We start from the raw sequence: 15,995 nt of genomic DNA, 5'->3' as shown, positions 1-15,995 counted from the left end.
GACAATACCCTGTTGCCTTTATTGCTCCGCATCGGAAAGACAGACAGCTGGCATACACAAAGCAAAATACACACAGGGATACACACGCCCACATTGACAACATGTATCCAAAGGATGGTGTCACACACCTCTGCAGCAGTCTTTGCCTCGAGCTGTGTGTGCGTATGTGTGTCCGTTTGACGGTCATGCTCCCCATGCTCAGACACATACTGTAAGATTCCTGTCACATTGTATTACACTGTGTTTGTGGGTCTGGTTTGTGTCTAGAAGTCAGTGTGTGGCTGCAGAGACTCGCTGGCCCTCATGATACCGGCCACTCTTGTCAGGAGGAGACAAGGCGCTTGTAGGGCGAGTGAGATGTGGACCGATAGAACGAAGGATCCAGAATGTTTTTGTTTTTCTCTCTTCAAAAATACCATCGCTTTTTTCCCCCCCGTCTTCAACAATACCGTTGCAAAGTTTTAATTAATATTACATCAAATTGCCTGCAAATTTTATATCTTGTCATTATTGGGACACATTTTGAATACAGATGTTGTATTGTATCTTGGTAATTCCAAGGTAAAATACACATGCTCATTTCATTGTTCACTCGTCTGAGACATTCACAAATGACAAAAGTTGCACAATGGGAACCAGACAGTGTTTTGTATTGTCTTGAACCCAATAAGCACATGAACACATTGTGTGATTAATTGCTTGTTTTGTCAACAGGGGTGGATTGCCTCTCCAACTTCCAAGTCAGGGTGTTTCATGTGCTTTGATGCGCTGACACAAACTCACAAAATGATCGAACTGAAACGGCTATGCTAAGTGCGTCTGGTCTGGTGTTGGCCCTCTCCAGGGACTCCAGCCCATGAGCTTTCTCAATTCTCCTCTGAGGCCCAACTGTTAATTAGAAGCCGATCTGTGGAATGAATAGCCATTAATGTGCGAGTTTGCGTGCGTGCGTGCACGTGTGTGTGTGCGCATACACCATAGTGTGTTTCAGCTCTCTTTTTCTAATTAACAGTCAGAGCAGTCATCCTGAAGTCCTCTTCTCTTTCAGTCTTTTTCTGTCTCTTTCTAACCTTCTGCCCTTCCTACATCACTTATTTCCTCTTAACGTTTTGTTCCTAAAATCATTTTTCACTGATGAATGTCTCTTAATAGGTCTCTATTCAAAAGACTTTGTTCTTTTCTTTTATGCAACTGCTTCAATCTGTATTGTGATTTTTTTTTTTACACGAATGGAAAGAAAACAATGCATATAATGACGACAAGTCTTAAATATCCTTATTTAGTCTAATATGCAATTTACTTAGACGAAATGAGCGACATAAATGGATAATGTTTTCTTTTTCCAGCTCTGAGAGTGCCTTGTTTGTTCTCTTGATTGTACGCTTCCAAAGCAAATATTTGTCATTGGCATGATATCATCACCAATAGCAAAGGGTTTGTTTACATATGACCTAATTATTATTACTGTTATTATTGCTAAATCATTTTCTAATGTGATTTGATTTTGTTTATTATTATTATCAGTTATTGTTGATGTTGCTGCTGCTGTTTTATAATCCTAATCATAATAATTGCATGTATGTTTTTATTTAACCTCTGATGAAATTGGTGTATAATTTTATCAGTTGGTATGATTGACCAATCATGGTTTTTGCACATTCTTGATTGTAATAATTCAAAATGCTCATGTTCAGTAGCCACAATGAAACCCCAGCAATCTTTTGCTGAACATTTTCATGTTACCTTTCTGGATTTCCATTGGTACCTTTATTTGAGGTGTTAAATGTCTGTTTACTGTCTTTTGCCTTCAGCCCGTACCTGTGGTAGCAACCTACGGGGGCCGAGAGGGATCATTACATCTCCTAACTACCCTGTCCAGTATGAAAACAATGCTCACTGTGTCTGGGTAATCACTGCATTGGATTCTGCAAAGGTGAGTCCCCCCCTTATTATCCATCCATCCATCCATTTTCTATCCCGCTTGTTCACACGGGGGTCGCGGGCGTGCTGGAGCCTATCCCAGCAGTCATCGGGCACTAGGCGGGGGACACCCTGAATCAGTTGCCAGCCAATTGCAGGGCACACAGAGACGAACAACCATCCGCACTCACATTCACACCTAGGGGCAATTTGGAGTGCTCAATTGGCCTACCAAGCATGTTTTTGGTATCTGGAAGGAAACCGGAGTACCCGGAGAAAACCCACGCGAGCACGGGGAGAACATGCAAACTCCACACAGGGAGAGTTGGAGGTGGAATCAAACCGGCACCCTCCTAACTGTGAGGCGGACGTGCTAACCAGTGTTCCATCGAGCCCCCATTCCCTTTATTATTATATTTCTTAAACCACTTAATCATAAATGCCAAACATTCACACATACACTACTCTTAGAATTTGAACAACGAGGCCAGTTCTTTTATTTGTGCTGACTGAAAATAACATTTAAAAAAAACTAACATTTTGAGTAGAGAAAAGAAGAAAAGAGTATTTCCTTATAATCAAAATAAAGCAATTGATCACACTGTTCTAATACTTTTGAATAGAACATGTATGAGTGTATAAAAAGGTGTTCATTTTTTATTACATGTTTTCCTTCTTCTACTTAAACTTTCCATTTGTGTTTGAATGAAAAATGTATTTACGCTGCAAGTCCCAATATCATATTCTGAATTTAGCTCTGTTATTTAATTTAACATTTTTGACAGGGTTTTCAATCAGCCCGTACAAGAAGTCACGGCCTTAAAACTAAGACAAATAACTACTTGCCATAATGAGTCTCAGATCATCAACCTAGTGACAGCAGTATTTTTTGAGTCGTCACTGACCGGTCATCTCACTTTTTAAGCCTGGATTTCCATCTTAGGATATGTGATCCAAAAAAAATTTTTTTTTCACTTGTTTCTTCGTACTTAAATTGCTATACCATTGTGTACAGAACTGCATATCTATAAACACACCAAAGTCCTATCTTACATTGTTTAATGGTGCAGGGTGTCTGAGGATAAGCACGAGGGTAAGACTGCCCATGGAGATGCAAGCCTCTGGGCAGTATTTAGATGCTATAGGTTCTGAGGTAAATATACCACAGCCAAGGCGAAAGTTTGGAGTTGAGCTGAAGGGGAGATGATGGATGACTTTCTTGGCAAACACAACTTTGGGGCTTGATCCTCCTTCTCTTTGTCCTCACACATCTTTTGCATTGACATGACAGCTGTGCCAAAGACATCCTGGGGTGTTATTGGGGTGTCAAAGAGAATCTCCTTCTTGAGTTGACAGGACTGTGAGGTGCAGCCACCAGGCTTAGTCTTGCACGGAACACCACTGAAGAACTTGGTGGTGGATTGACTCCTCGGTGCATTTGAATAAAGGCAGTCTTGCATGTTGACGAGGACACCTATGAATTCCTCTCAGATCCTTACCGGTGCATTCTCCGCATAAAGGAGGCCTCGGTTTAAGTTCCATTTATGCTAACGTTATGGCGAGGTGTCTGGAAGGCCGGTGTGTACGATAATGGACTCTTGCTGAGAGTTAACATCAGCTTGGGAGACATTGCCACTTGTTTCTTTTAACTGTTGCCATTTAATTTAAGGGACATTCTTTACAATCAAGTGCCCTAGCATGTGTCCAGTGTCAGACTAGTAAAAGTCGTAAAAGGACCATCCACCACCCATGTGTCGCTGGTTGAGCTTTATGTTCAGGTAGAAGATAGTTTCAAAAGACATACTTTTTGGAATGGCTTTTCTATTGAGAAGTATTTTCACTGAGTTTTATTAGTTGCCATATATTGATTTCATGGTTTCCGTATATCTTTTTTATACCTTCCTGTGTAACAAAATAATTTAATAGTCGCGCATGTACGGACCACATACGAACGTCAAAGTGCTCGGCTAGAGTAGCACTGTGTCAGACCCAAGAAAAAATTAAGTCTGCAGGCTGCAATGTGTTGATGCTTTGTTGGGCAGTTTCTTGTTTTTGTGCAAACAACAAAGCAGGAAAGGTAAAGGAGTACATCAGATCCACCTTTTTTTTTTTTTTGGAGATCTGATTGGTTTAGGCTCATTTTAATTAATCCAGCAAGGTAGCTCACTGGCGGAGCTCGAGGCTGGGCTGAAGAAGTTCTTGGAATTAATAGTTATGTTGTTTGCTTTGCAGCCCTCTTGAGCTCTCCTTGCAACCCCTAATCCTAGCTTTGCCATTGAGCTAGTTAGAAAGAGGCCTATGTGTGACACAAAGACAGGTGCACCACAACAAATAATATAATCAGACAAGGACAATACCAGACAAGTTCTGAAAGAAACCAGGGAACTAAATACAAGAAAACTAATGAGACAAGTAGGAACACAAGACACGAGTGGCTAAGTGAGCTGATTGGAAGACAAAAGGGACCAGGCTGACGAGAACAGGTGGATACAAAACCCTAACAAGACAGACATGTAAAAAGGGACAAAGGACATGAGAACATGACAAATATATTCTAAACCAAATCAACATAAACACAAATGTTTTTTGTGTCCCTCCCCCCCTCTAAATTATTTTACATGAGAATAGTATTTTGATTCGTTGATGATTAACTTTTTGCTGTCGTTCCAAAAGAACAAAGAAGTAAACAATTGGCAAAGGGAATTTGAATACGCATTCAAGCAATTATTGATCAAAGGTGATCATTCAGTATTTATAAAGATACCACTGGACTGACTGCACTACCCTCACGTCAATCTGATCTAGTCTGGAGCCAGTTGAAGTGTTGTTCCTTCTTCCTTATGATTCTCCATTGCTGAGCTCAAGGTCACCACACCTCCACAATTTTGCGAAGGCAGCTTTGTTGTTGAGTCATTGTTGTATCGGCATGAATAATTCATAGGCTTCGTTACAACATCTCAAGTCTTTCCAGTTTCCCTGACACTATTATCTTCTCTTCATGTCTGATCACATTTCCCATCTTTTCTCCCCTGTCCTCGCTCTCGACTTGTTCCCGTCGCTGTTCCCATTACAGTGTACTTGCCTCATTTTCCATTACCCCTCCTTTATCCACCACCCATCCCTCTATCTTCTGTGCCATTCCTTTAGCATCTGCATTTCCCTTCTTCATTTTTTCCTCCACTAAATAGTGTAACTAGAAAGAGGGGATGCAAAATGAGAGAAAGATGGGACCAGAGTCATTGAGCAAATAGAGAGGAAAGAGGTTGAAAGTATAGATGAGCCAAATGAGGCTAAGTGTTTGGCCAGCCCCTTTATACAAGAAACGTGAGCGGCAGAATGAAAAATTTTGCATTTCCATGTTGGTACGCTTGACTGGAGACAATAATAGAGATGCTTTTACAGATGATGGAAACAAATTGAGTCAATCCATCTATTGGCTCTGTGATGGAGTATAGGTAATTGTAGCTCACTGTGCGACACTGCTTTTTTGCACCAACTTTATTGACACCAATTTCCTTTGTTTCATAAAACATTTCTGGGATGCATTGTTCTTCATATCAGCTTCATAAAAATGCAGTGTGATTACAGACAAACAACAAAACAAAGCGACTTTGGTTGACTCATTCTTTGAATACAGAAACATATTAATGGATATTCACTAGGAAACATAAACTTAGCCAGCAGCGAGAACACACTTAGTTAAAACACCGAAAGTGTTGGCCAGCAACCAGTCCAAGCTGTGCCCACTCCACTCGTAGCCAAATCTTACAAGGACGGGTTTCAACTTACCCGCGACCTTGTTACGTCAAAGCAGTATAAAAAATAAATTGATGGATGTTCAAGATGTTGCAACATAAGATGCATTGGTTGAATTGAGGCAACCAGGCTTTTCTTGTTTGATGTAGACATTTAACCTTGAATCCTCTTAAGATATAAATTGTAAGTCTCTCTATTTATATCTCTGGTAGGCCTGTCTCCTTGGGGTTGCTATTTCTGTCGTTGATGTCAGGTGTGGCTGCTGAGTAACGGTCCTGCGTTGCAACCTGTTCAATCGCCTGACTGCTGAATGACTGTTGTGCATTCCATCTGGTTGTTCAACTACCCGGTAGCAAAACAGCTTTGTAGTTGCTACTCTACCAACAGGAGGAGACACAAATTCTAAATAATTGATATTCCAGTAAAACAATCAATCTGACTTTGCCCATCAAACCCAAACTTTATCACGGCTCTTGAAACTGACCTCATTACAGTTCCATTACAGTCTTAAAATAAAAAGCAAATTCCCTCGACAAACTCAAACAAAATGTAAATAAAATGCAATGCGTACTATCTAACCTTACTAATCTCAGTCATTTTATTAATTGAGTTCAGATTCCATTAATCTGGTGGTACTAAGTCTAATTTTCAAGATGCAGGGAAAACACTTTTTTTTCACTGACTTCTATGACTTTTCCTTTTAAATAACACGAGATAATCCTATATTGCGAATACCATTGTGATTATAATGATAATATTTTGTACTAAATCCTCTGTGGGCATAATCAAAATGACTTTTCCTGATGATTAAACACATCTACTGAAGCTGTGAAGTGTTGTTGCCCAGGAAGAAATGCTCCCTTGGACCTTGTGTGATCCGTTCGAGAAAAGGCCAGAGGAGATAATAAAGTATTCAAAGAAAGGAAATGAGTGTGTATTAAGATGAATAACAATCATCCGTCTGCCGACCTCTCTTTCCTTACCTCTGAATTTCGTTGTCCCTTGTCCTCCCTGACTATTATTCCACATGAATTGCATATTGGATACAGTGTAAAGACAAAGACAAATGATGCTATTGAACAATGTGTTCCTTTTTGTTACCTTTTGATGTCTTAATTTAAATATATATATATATCTATAAGTAGTGCTACCTGCTTGTCACCATGTCATCCAACTCTGCTCGATATTTCATTTGCAGTGATTTAGTAGTGTTTTAAGAAATATTGTATGAAACTATAGACTTTAGAGTTATTTACATTTTTGATCAAATATGTTTAAAACTTGGAAGTGGCAATATTTAACACTCAAGTCAATTCAGAAAAAGAGAGGAAAGAGCGGAGTGTGTGCATGTGTGTGTCCGTGAGTGGGCACCGGTGTGTGCATGTCAGTCACTGGATTTGTCGGTATCAAGAAGATAATTATTTTGTTTAAGTCTGAGCCACGCTTGACTGCTCACAGGCATAACTCATTAGGTGTCTAATCATTGCTGCCTTTTTCCAATGAATCCATATCAATGTGCGTGTGCGTGTGCGTGTGTAAGTGTGTGTGTTATTCTGCGAGTATACATTTGCTTACTTTCATTCATGAATCCTTTGTTCCTCAACGTCCTCAAAAGTCCGGACACATTAAGTCAGATCTTATCTAATGTAAACAGTGAAGTCAGTGACCACAGAGAGAAAGCAGAATTTCTTTTGTCCGATTCTACAAAATGATAAATAATCAGAGCCATGTTGTATCAATATACATATATTATTTTACCACTTTCTCAGGTCAAGACAGGTCACTTGTACCTGACGGCACCAAGGTACTGTTAGCTTTTTCTCAGGTGTTTTTTGTGGAACAAATCCTCCTGTGTGTACGTGCATAGTGTTTGTTTTGGTACATTTTTGTCCCCACCATTTACCTTTCTATTTTTATAGAAGATGAGTTCCACGGATGTTTGGGTTACATGCCATTAAGTGCACTAAGTGCCATCATTTCTGCCTCCCCCCTATCAAGTGTGCAATGAGAGTGGCTGATTGGATGCAGTTTTATGAGCTGTGACTTGGTAACAGTTTTTGCAGCATCTAATATCCCTCTTTGATAATTTTGAGAATACAGCTCCTTTAGTCTTCTGTAACAATAAAGCACACGAGTGAGATATAATAATTTTTGTTATACTGGAAACGTTGGAAACATTGAAAAACACGTACTACCACTGCGGTTGGCTCACTTTGACTCAGCAGAATACACCACTACAGTGTGAAGTAAATACATAATAATCCCTTGGCTCATAATGGACTCCCCTAATAGTGCCCTAATTAGCCCATTATCTCAATTCAAAGCTTTTAGATATTCAGGGTTTTGACTGTATTTTCCATCCCATAGACCATAATTTACTGAATTAGATGTGTCTGGCGCCCTCATTCCCTCAGCCATAACATTTTTATGACAGGAAGTTAAAAATTAGGTTGTGGGTGTTGGAAATGGAAAGAAATAGAAAAATATAATAATTATATAATATAATAATATATATAAAGAAATATCTATCCATCTATCCGTCCATCCATTCACGTATGTGTGTGCTTACTGAAAAACGTTTAATAAAGTAGGCTAGCTACTGAACGGAATCAACTTAATTTTTATAAACATTTTTTTTTTACCTAGTGCATCACAATTGGCTCCGGTTCCTCAGACATAGCTTAGACTTTCCAGCCAATAGCACTCCATGATCACCTCAACAAGAGACTTATTACACTAAACTGTAGATATTTGCTTCTTCACTATTCAAATCAAAGGTCACCTCGGGTCAATATTGCACCAAATAAACATGAACCATCCAATACCTTTTATGTTGGTCTATTCATTATTCATTTTGTAATGATTTGGTGCTTTTTCATGTACTAGCATAGCATGTCAGTTATATAAAGGCAGTTCCTCGAGGCACAATGACCAATTTTCAGCAATTAAAAGAAACAACCTTTGCTTATTGCAAAAAGTAATTGTGTTACTGTGCATGACGACCTCAAACTTTTTCTCATTGTTCATCTTTTGTCTCTTCTCGGGTGACATCCGCTGAATGCGCCAGCTTGTCTGGTGACACTGGTCATCAATTATGAATGTCAATCACTGTGATTAGATTTTAATGCAGTTGCATTAAAGCCCTCTGTTCCGCTCCATTCTGTTAGGTGCAAATTGTATTCATCGAGTCCAGGGCACTTCTGTGAAACATCTCTTTTGTGGGTTTTTTTTTTTAGTTGTGTAACTGAAACTCACTGGTCTCTTTATTAGTTATAAAATCTCTTATACAGATGCAGATGACACACAACTATACATTTCAGCATCAGAGCATGACTATAGCTCCTTACGTTTACTAGGTGTATTCATCAAATAAATGAGGGGATGGACCAGAAAAGACAGACCTCTAACAATACAAAACAAAACAAAAAGGAAGAATAAATTTGGCCCGGTTATAATTTATTTTTAATTGTATCTTAACAAGCACACCTAGAAATTGATGTGAAAGTGCACTGTATCTCTCAACAAATATATGCTGGCATATTTTGTCTACCTTGTTCCATTTTTTTCCACAAGATTCACTGACATTCAAGTCAGGTAGACACTCTTAATTAATGATTGTGTAACTATTGCTATCCTCGTGATTGGACAGCCATCTGTCGAGGGTCACCTCCTGCTCCCTGCCCGGTAGCTAAACCAGAGTCAGCAGGAACCTGATAAACAATTAACTCTTGTAAAGAAGAGCAGTTAATGCTAATATTGACAATCATATTTTCAGACACATGGAAAAAAAAAAAACTCGTGTAGTTTCAAGTTTACCATCTTTGTCTCTTATTGGTCGGCAGTGTATTTTGTATCCACTGTAAATTTCAGTACGGTTGCCCGACCTACTGTAAAGAGGATTCTGAAATAAAATGGAATAAAACGTTTTTTTAGACAACTTTTAATTTTATTGTAGCTTAGTGTTTTTGCTGCAGATTTATGGATCATTGGTCACTTTAAAGTATCCAGCTTGTAGTTTGTGGATCACTGTCGGACAAGAGCGGCGCTAATTGACTGTTTGTGAGAGCCACAGTAAATGCTTCTGACATATATATTACAAATCAAATATTCACTTTATTTTGTCCATTCACAGAGAATCGAAAAGCTCTCAATGTATTCAGGCAAATCTGAGAAAAATTATAATAATTACTGTAATTGACGGTCATTTTTTTATGTTGGCTTTGTGTTAACATAATGGTACTCTTTCTGAACTTTTTCTAAACCCTTGCATTAAATGTTCCACTCCATTTTGTGAAGTTTACCACTCTTAGACCTGAAGAATGACTGCATCCAATCAGTGACAGGAATTAGAACACTTTGACTGTCTGCTATTCTTTGCACACACAACTCTCCTCATCACGATCTCGTCTTGAAAAATACTAGTTCACTCACCTGAAAATGAAACTTTGCATAAATTACTTCATTACAGTCATGGTGTTTTGTTGGTTACCACGAGATAATAACTCTCAAGTTGCTTTGCATCTTAGATACATTAGGAGTCATTAATTATTATTAGCTGATTAAAGATGGCCTGAGGCTGTAGCAGTCAGCGTTTTGTAAGAAGGAAAAATGCGTCGAACATGTCGCAGTTTCTCATTTGTTGGACTGTGTCCATTAAGCTAAGATGCCAATTGTAAAATAAAAATGTTTTTTCTTTTTGTCATTTGGAATGGAGTAAACAAATAGTGGCTTCTACACATAGAACATTCCTATTTGACTTCAAATTTAGTTTATCGAGGGTAATGTCATTTGTTTTGTCATATTTATGCACAATCTCATACCCATGCTTCACTAGAGACCTATTCAACCAGAGGCTTTGGCTGAGACCAGTTCTGCTCTCTTTGAGGTTTCCCGAGCACAGCAGAAATATTCCATCTTTCATGCTCTCACTTGTATGATTTACAGCTAATAAATAATTGACAAGCCGCAAATAATGGAATACCAGTATTACAGCATTTTAGAGTGCACGGTAGATTGATGATCCAGTGCACTATGCATGCAACAGAAGCCTTGTGCCTGCAAGTAAAGCATTTAGCAGTCAATTTGTCTGGCTCAGACAGCAGAGGGCTGCACAAGCCCTGTGGAGCCTTCCAAAGACATATTTGGAACTATGGATGTAAAAGAGCAGGTTGACAAATAAAAGTGAGTGCTTTGTCTCGTTGATCTTTTTTATTGTGTTGGATTGCAAAATTTCTCCATTAATTCAATTGGATTGCATCTTGTAGGTCATTTTAATGAAGTGAGAAACAATTTTCACAAAATGAAATAAAAGGTCATATTTCAGTCTGTCAAATCGGTATTATGGTTATTGTTGTCGTGTATGACACATTTTTCATTTGCTCTTGGTTTTGTGTTTTTCTTTTTTTTTCTTTTGGTTTTTACCTTTCAGCGATTAACAGTTTGTCCGGATTTCAACAGGTTATAAAGCTGTCATTTGAAGAGTTTGACCTGGAACGAGGCTACGATACGCTCACAGTGGGCGACGGAGGGAAGATTGGAGACTCTCGACGGGTACTTTATGTGTAAGTAATATTAAAACTGTAAATGCTCACACCAGTGCAGGGACTGTGTTTGCTAACGTTTTAACATTCTTAATAATTAATGAATTAATAATAAAACAAAAAGGGACGACACATGTTGAAGCTGGAGTTTTGCTGTTTTCAAGTGGACATGTTAGAGCTCAAGTTCTTCAGCACTGACGCAAATAGCAGCAGCCTTTCCAATAGTTTTTCAAATATCTTTTGAATTACAGTATATTGCATATGAGTTTGTGTCAATTCCTGTGTATATTCTACTTCTTGTCTTCTCGTGTTGTTCTTTTAACTGGCCTTTCTTTGAGAATGTTACAAAAAGTCCTTGGTGACCACTATCCTGAAGATCACCTGCTTCTTGCATGACATTTGTGACCACAATTTAAAGGTTTGTTTGACATCAGTGGCATATTTTTCTGACAAGCTAAATCCCAATTTCAAACCCAAATTCCTCAAGGGCAATCAAATTTACATATCCCACTTCAATGTTAAATTGCGTATGCCCATTGAGGGTTCATCAATCACAGAATAGACACACCAAGATAAAGTATCGTTGGATTCTAATTACCATTCTAATAATGTGTCCATTTCTTTATGTGTCTGTGTGTAGACTCACTGGGTCCAGTGTGCCTGACATCATTGTTAGCTTGTCCAATCAGATGTGGCTTCATCTGCAGTCTGACGACACAATCGGCTCTGCTGGTTTCAAGGCAATCTATGAAGGTATGTACTCCTGCAACACCTTGAACTCTTTGTCGCGCGTGCACACACACAGCTCACATAACAGAGTGTGAAAGTCAAATTATCGCTGATGCTCCCAGTTAGTCATAAACACAACCTCTTATTTCCCCTCTATCTGTGTGTGTGTGTGTGTGTGTGTGTGAGAGAGAACGTGTGTAACTGTGAATTACAAGATGGTAATAAATGAATTATGAGTCAATCAGTTGATCGTTTTGCTTGGTTATTTTCATATTATGCACAAGCTGACACTGAAAGAGAGAGAGATAAAGACAGGGCCTGAGGATAGAGTGAAGGTGAAGAGAGGACAATGGGCACATTGGGCTAATAATTCATTATTTAATTTATTATTCACGCATTTTAGCCATACATCTGATGAAATACAGATCCTTTACATGCCTGTGCAGGCCGTAAGTTGATTTAAGCTAAATTGAATTCAAGTAACACCAAGGCCGAGGAATGGAGGTACAATAATTGGATCCTGGCATTTATGTCGGCAGGAAAAGAGATGGACTGTGAGAAATTGGTGGAAAGGGCTAAAATGACAAATTGAGTGAGGAGTTATATATGTCTGACATGAGTCAAAGAAGAAATGAGGGCACATGAAAGGGTTTGCGTGTTATTGGTCTTTCCTGCCACTGTTGCTGACAAGGTGGGCCAGGGTCAGTCAGTTTTCAAAGAATTCTGCATACACTACAAAGGTCTATTATGAATGTGTTTCAAAAGAATTCTTGACCGTGGTGGTGTACAGCACACATCCATGTGTTTCTTTCATATGTTATTTCAATAAACCTTTGTAGAGGGGTGGAGCATACTGTAGAAATGGCTGGATGAAGCCACTCCACTGTTGTGTAGCAAGCAGTATTGCCAGCTGGAGGGGGAAAAAAATTCTCTCGCTCAGTATGTTACCCACTGGTATGGCCAGATCATGTTTGCGACAACTTGGCCAAGCAGTGAAAGCTGTCCTTATTTTGGGCCCAACCCAGCAGCGGGCTCTGGATGTTGGTAATTTGTGACGTTCACAAATAATCATAGATCTCTTCATGTTTGGTGGAGTGATTTGTAGCTCTCCTTCCAACAGTGTGGGCCCAAACAAATAATGTGACACCAACATCCATCCAGTTAAACATTGTATTTTGGATTAACCTTTCCCTTTTCATTTTGGCCTCCTTCAATTTTTTTTTTTTTCTATTTCAGAAATATAGTTCGCTGGACTGCTATATAATCTGACTGCCAAGTTGAAAACAGCTGAGTCACGACTCAATGTTTTAGGTTTTCCACAAGAGTAATAAAGTCTGCTCTCCAGTCACAGTCTGGTGAAAACTTTGACATATCACACTTTTGATTTACTCGTGACAGACAGAGCAAAAACAATGTTTACTTCAGGAATTTACAAGCGATCACATGAAAAAAGAGCCAAGCAAAGTCACTCAATGTAACAGAAGACTATTCTTGTAGCCTGCATTTTTCTTCAGGAGAACTAAACAATTGGCTTTTGGAGTGCTTTTTGTGTCACCGCCATGCTGTCACATCCTATAATGTCATCCTTTTACAGACCTGGAGCCGTGTAAGTTATTCAGCCCTGCAAGTGTGGGTGTATATTTTCAGCATGTTTGCAGCATGTTTGTTGCTGAATAACTTTACGCATTTGAACAATTGAAACTTTGTAGGTTTGTGCGCGTAGAGAAAAGCTGTGTTAACATCACAGAGAAACACAGCGATTACAGTAACTGAGGCTTTCAGTGAACTGTGACTGCCGACTTTCCAGGCTGAAGGCAATTGGCTGCGAAGGCTGCATCGATGTGAATAATGTATTTTCTTTTTCGACTGATCAAAGTACTGAAAGTAAGCAGTGCGTGTCTTTGTCTGGAGTTGTGTGCTGTCAGTTTTGCTGCAGGTCTGGGTTGATATGACATCATTTGTGATCATTAAAAAACACATTACATTATTAAAAATTCACTATAGAGTGTATGAGATACACCTGACTAATACGACTGAGCTAGAAGTCAAAGTTTTTTGTTGCACCTTTAGTCACTAACTAGTCTCAAGTCATTGTTCCAAAAAAACAAAGATAGTAGCAGCAGTAGTAGTAGTAGTAGTAGTAGTATTAGTAGTACCACTACTGGTGGTATTTTTATCTCATACATTTTTGTTTGTCTAACAGCTATAAATTTAAGGTCACTTAAAATAAATATCTGCATATATTTTTTTTTCTGAATTATTTTGGTCAAAATCAAAGATTGAGATTACAAATACTGTATATGACAGTATATTTAGATGTTTCAATGTCTTTTTGTCTCTTCCACAGTGACACACTTTACATCAGAAAAATCTCATAGTAAGCCAAATTACACATTCTACGTTAAAAAAAATATCTCATGACACACCAACAAACAAAAAAGGTTAATGCGGAAAACAACAACTCTTGCCTCAATTTACCACACAAATTGAGTTTGACCTTCCTAATTTAATACAAAGCTCACAAGCCACGACTTGGCATTCTGTTGTTGGTAACAGGTGGATATATGCTTATTATATGCTTGATTGAACCTTCTCCCATCTAATGACATTCATTCGTTCTGCCTGCCATTATACACCATCAGCACAAATAGAACAAAGATGTATTTGTAGGTTGTTGTTGTTTTTTTTTTTAAATCTAACAAATTAATTGAAGTTGGATAATTTCCTGCAGTAGCTCAACACACCAGGGTGCCCTCCTTGGAAAATAACTGCTCTACCATGTAATTAAATCAATTTAAGCCCTAACCACTAACTTCAAGAGATTCCCTATTGAGCAATGATTGTTCATTGAAAATGTTTGAACTCTGTGGGAGGAATATAAAAACGTGTACATGTATCCTTCACACAAAGTGTCAATAAAGCAAACAGAGTTTAGTAACCAGCTGAATGTTTTTCAAACTAGCAAAAAAAAAAAAGATTCTGTATTTTTTGACTGTATGTAATTTCTTCCAGCCTAGCGTTGGAATATAAATTGCAATTTGAGATGTAATTTGCAATGATAAACTCTAATTACATTCTGCAATCAAATTTAAGGACTCAGAAATATTTGACAAAGTCAATAAAGAAAGGTAAGAAGGAGTGATGACAATTTTAACTCACACGCTTTCTCCCCTGGCTCACACATGCACGCGCACACCCCCATATGCAAAACTCGCCTCACCTTGAGGTGTATTTGCCTAAAGCTAATCCAGGAGCATGGTGCAGCATGTGTTACCAGTGGACAGACATCTGGCAGAATGTCACATTTTAAAGCTAGAAAAAAATACAAAATATTTGTGTTGATTAAAACTTTTCCAATTGAGGAAGGGCAGGATGGAAAAAGTGGCCAAAGTCAAGGAACGTGAATCTAACTGCATCTATGCTAATGTTCCATTGGCACCAACAAAGCACAGCGTATTGATCCTATTGAGGGATTGTGGCTCTTTGAAAGAGAGACAGCTAGCACAAAAGAAGCAACATTCAGGAAGAAAACCGAGTGCGATACCATGTGCGGCATATTTTCTTGCCTGTCATAAACATCATCCTGTTAGTTAAAGGAGCATGCCACCACTTATTGTTTTGCCTGCATGCCACAATTAAAGCAAAATTGCTCCTCAACGTCCCCAAAGACAGCTTAGACGGGAACGAGAACACGTTCGAATGGACCTCTAACAGGTTCTATCATATTCATTAGCTCTGCGGTATGCGCACACACATGCACACACAAACAGGCACACGTGAAAATCGGCCCATTTTCTCTGACTTGACATCACCATATTAGCTTGGCTGCTGGTGTCCCTTGCAGTGTTTTTGTCATGCTGTTGACAGGCCAATCAGGGATGCTGTCAGCTCGCTTCTGAAGAAAGTAGCTTTTGCTTAAATCTGAGGAGCGGGACCTCATTTTCCCTTTATAGGACATTAGCTGAACGGACAATGTTTAATCTTTTCAGTCATACCGGGACAAACGTACACTTGCATTATGCAGAATGTCTCACCATAGCATACTTCAGC

The 15,995-nt window shown here is 38.8% G+C and overlaps 1 protein-coding gene across 3 annotated transcripts in view; it reads left to right on the top strand.

The window, feature by feature from the left end:
* LOC148400706 (CUB and sushi domain-containing protein 1-like) overlaps window positions 1–15,995 on the top strand; it is a 276,392-nt gene that overhangs the window by 174,744 nt on the left and 85,653 nt on the right. For all 3 annotated transcript variants that reach the window (XM_088370818.1, XM_088370816.1, XM_088370817.1), the window contains 3 exons: window positions 1,812–1,933; window positions 11,134–11,237; window positions 11,857–11,969. In XM_088370818.1, the coding sequence (XP_088226944.1) occupies window positions 1,812–1,933; window positions 11,134–11,237; window positions 11,857–11,969 (339 nt within the window). The remainder of the gene's footprint in view (window positions 1–1,811; window positions 1,934–11,133; window positions 11,238–11,856; window positions 11,970–15,995) is intronic.

The sequence above is a fragment of the Syngnathus floridae genome, chromosome 3 (assembly GCF_059516105.1).
Source record: "Syngnathus floridae isolate MCC-2025c chromosome 3, RoL_Sflo_1.0, whole genome shotgun sequence".
Lineage (NCBI taxonomy): Eukaryota > Metazoa > Chordata > Actinopteri > Syngnathiformes > Syngnathidae > Syngnathus > Syngnathus floridae.
The sequence above is the reverse complement of the archived record's forward strand: the minus strand, read 5'-3'. Positions and strand labels throughout refer to the sequence as shown.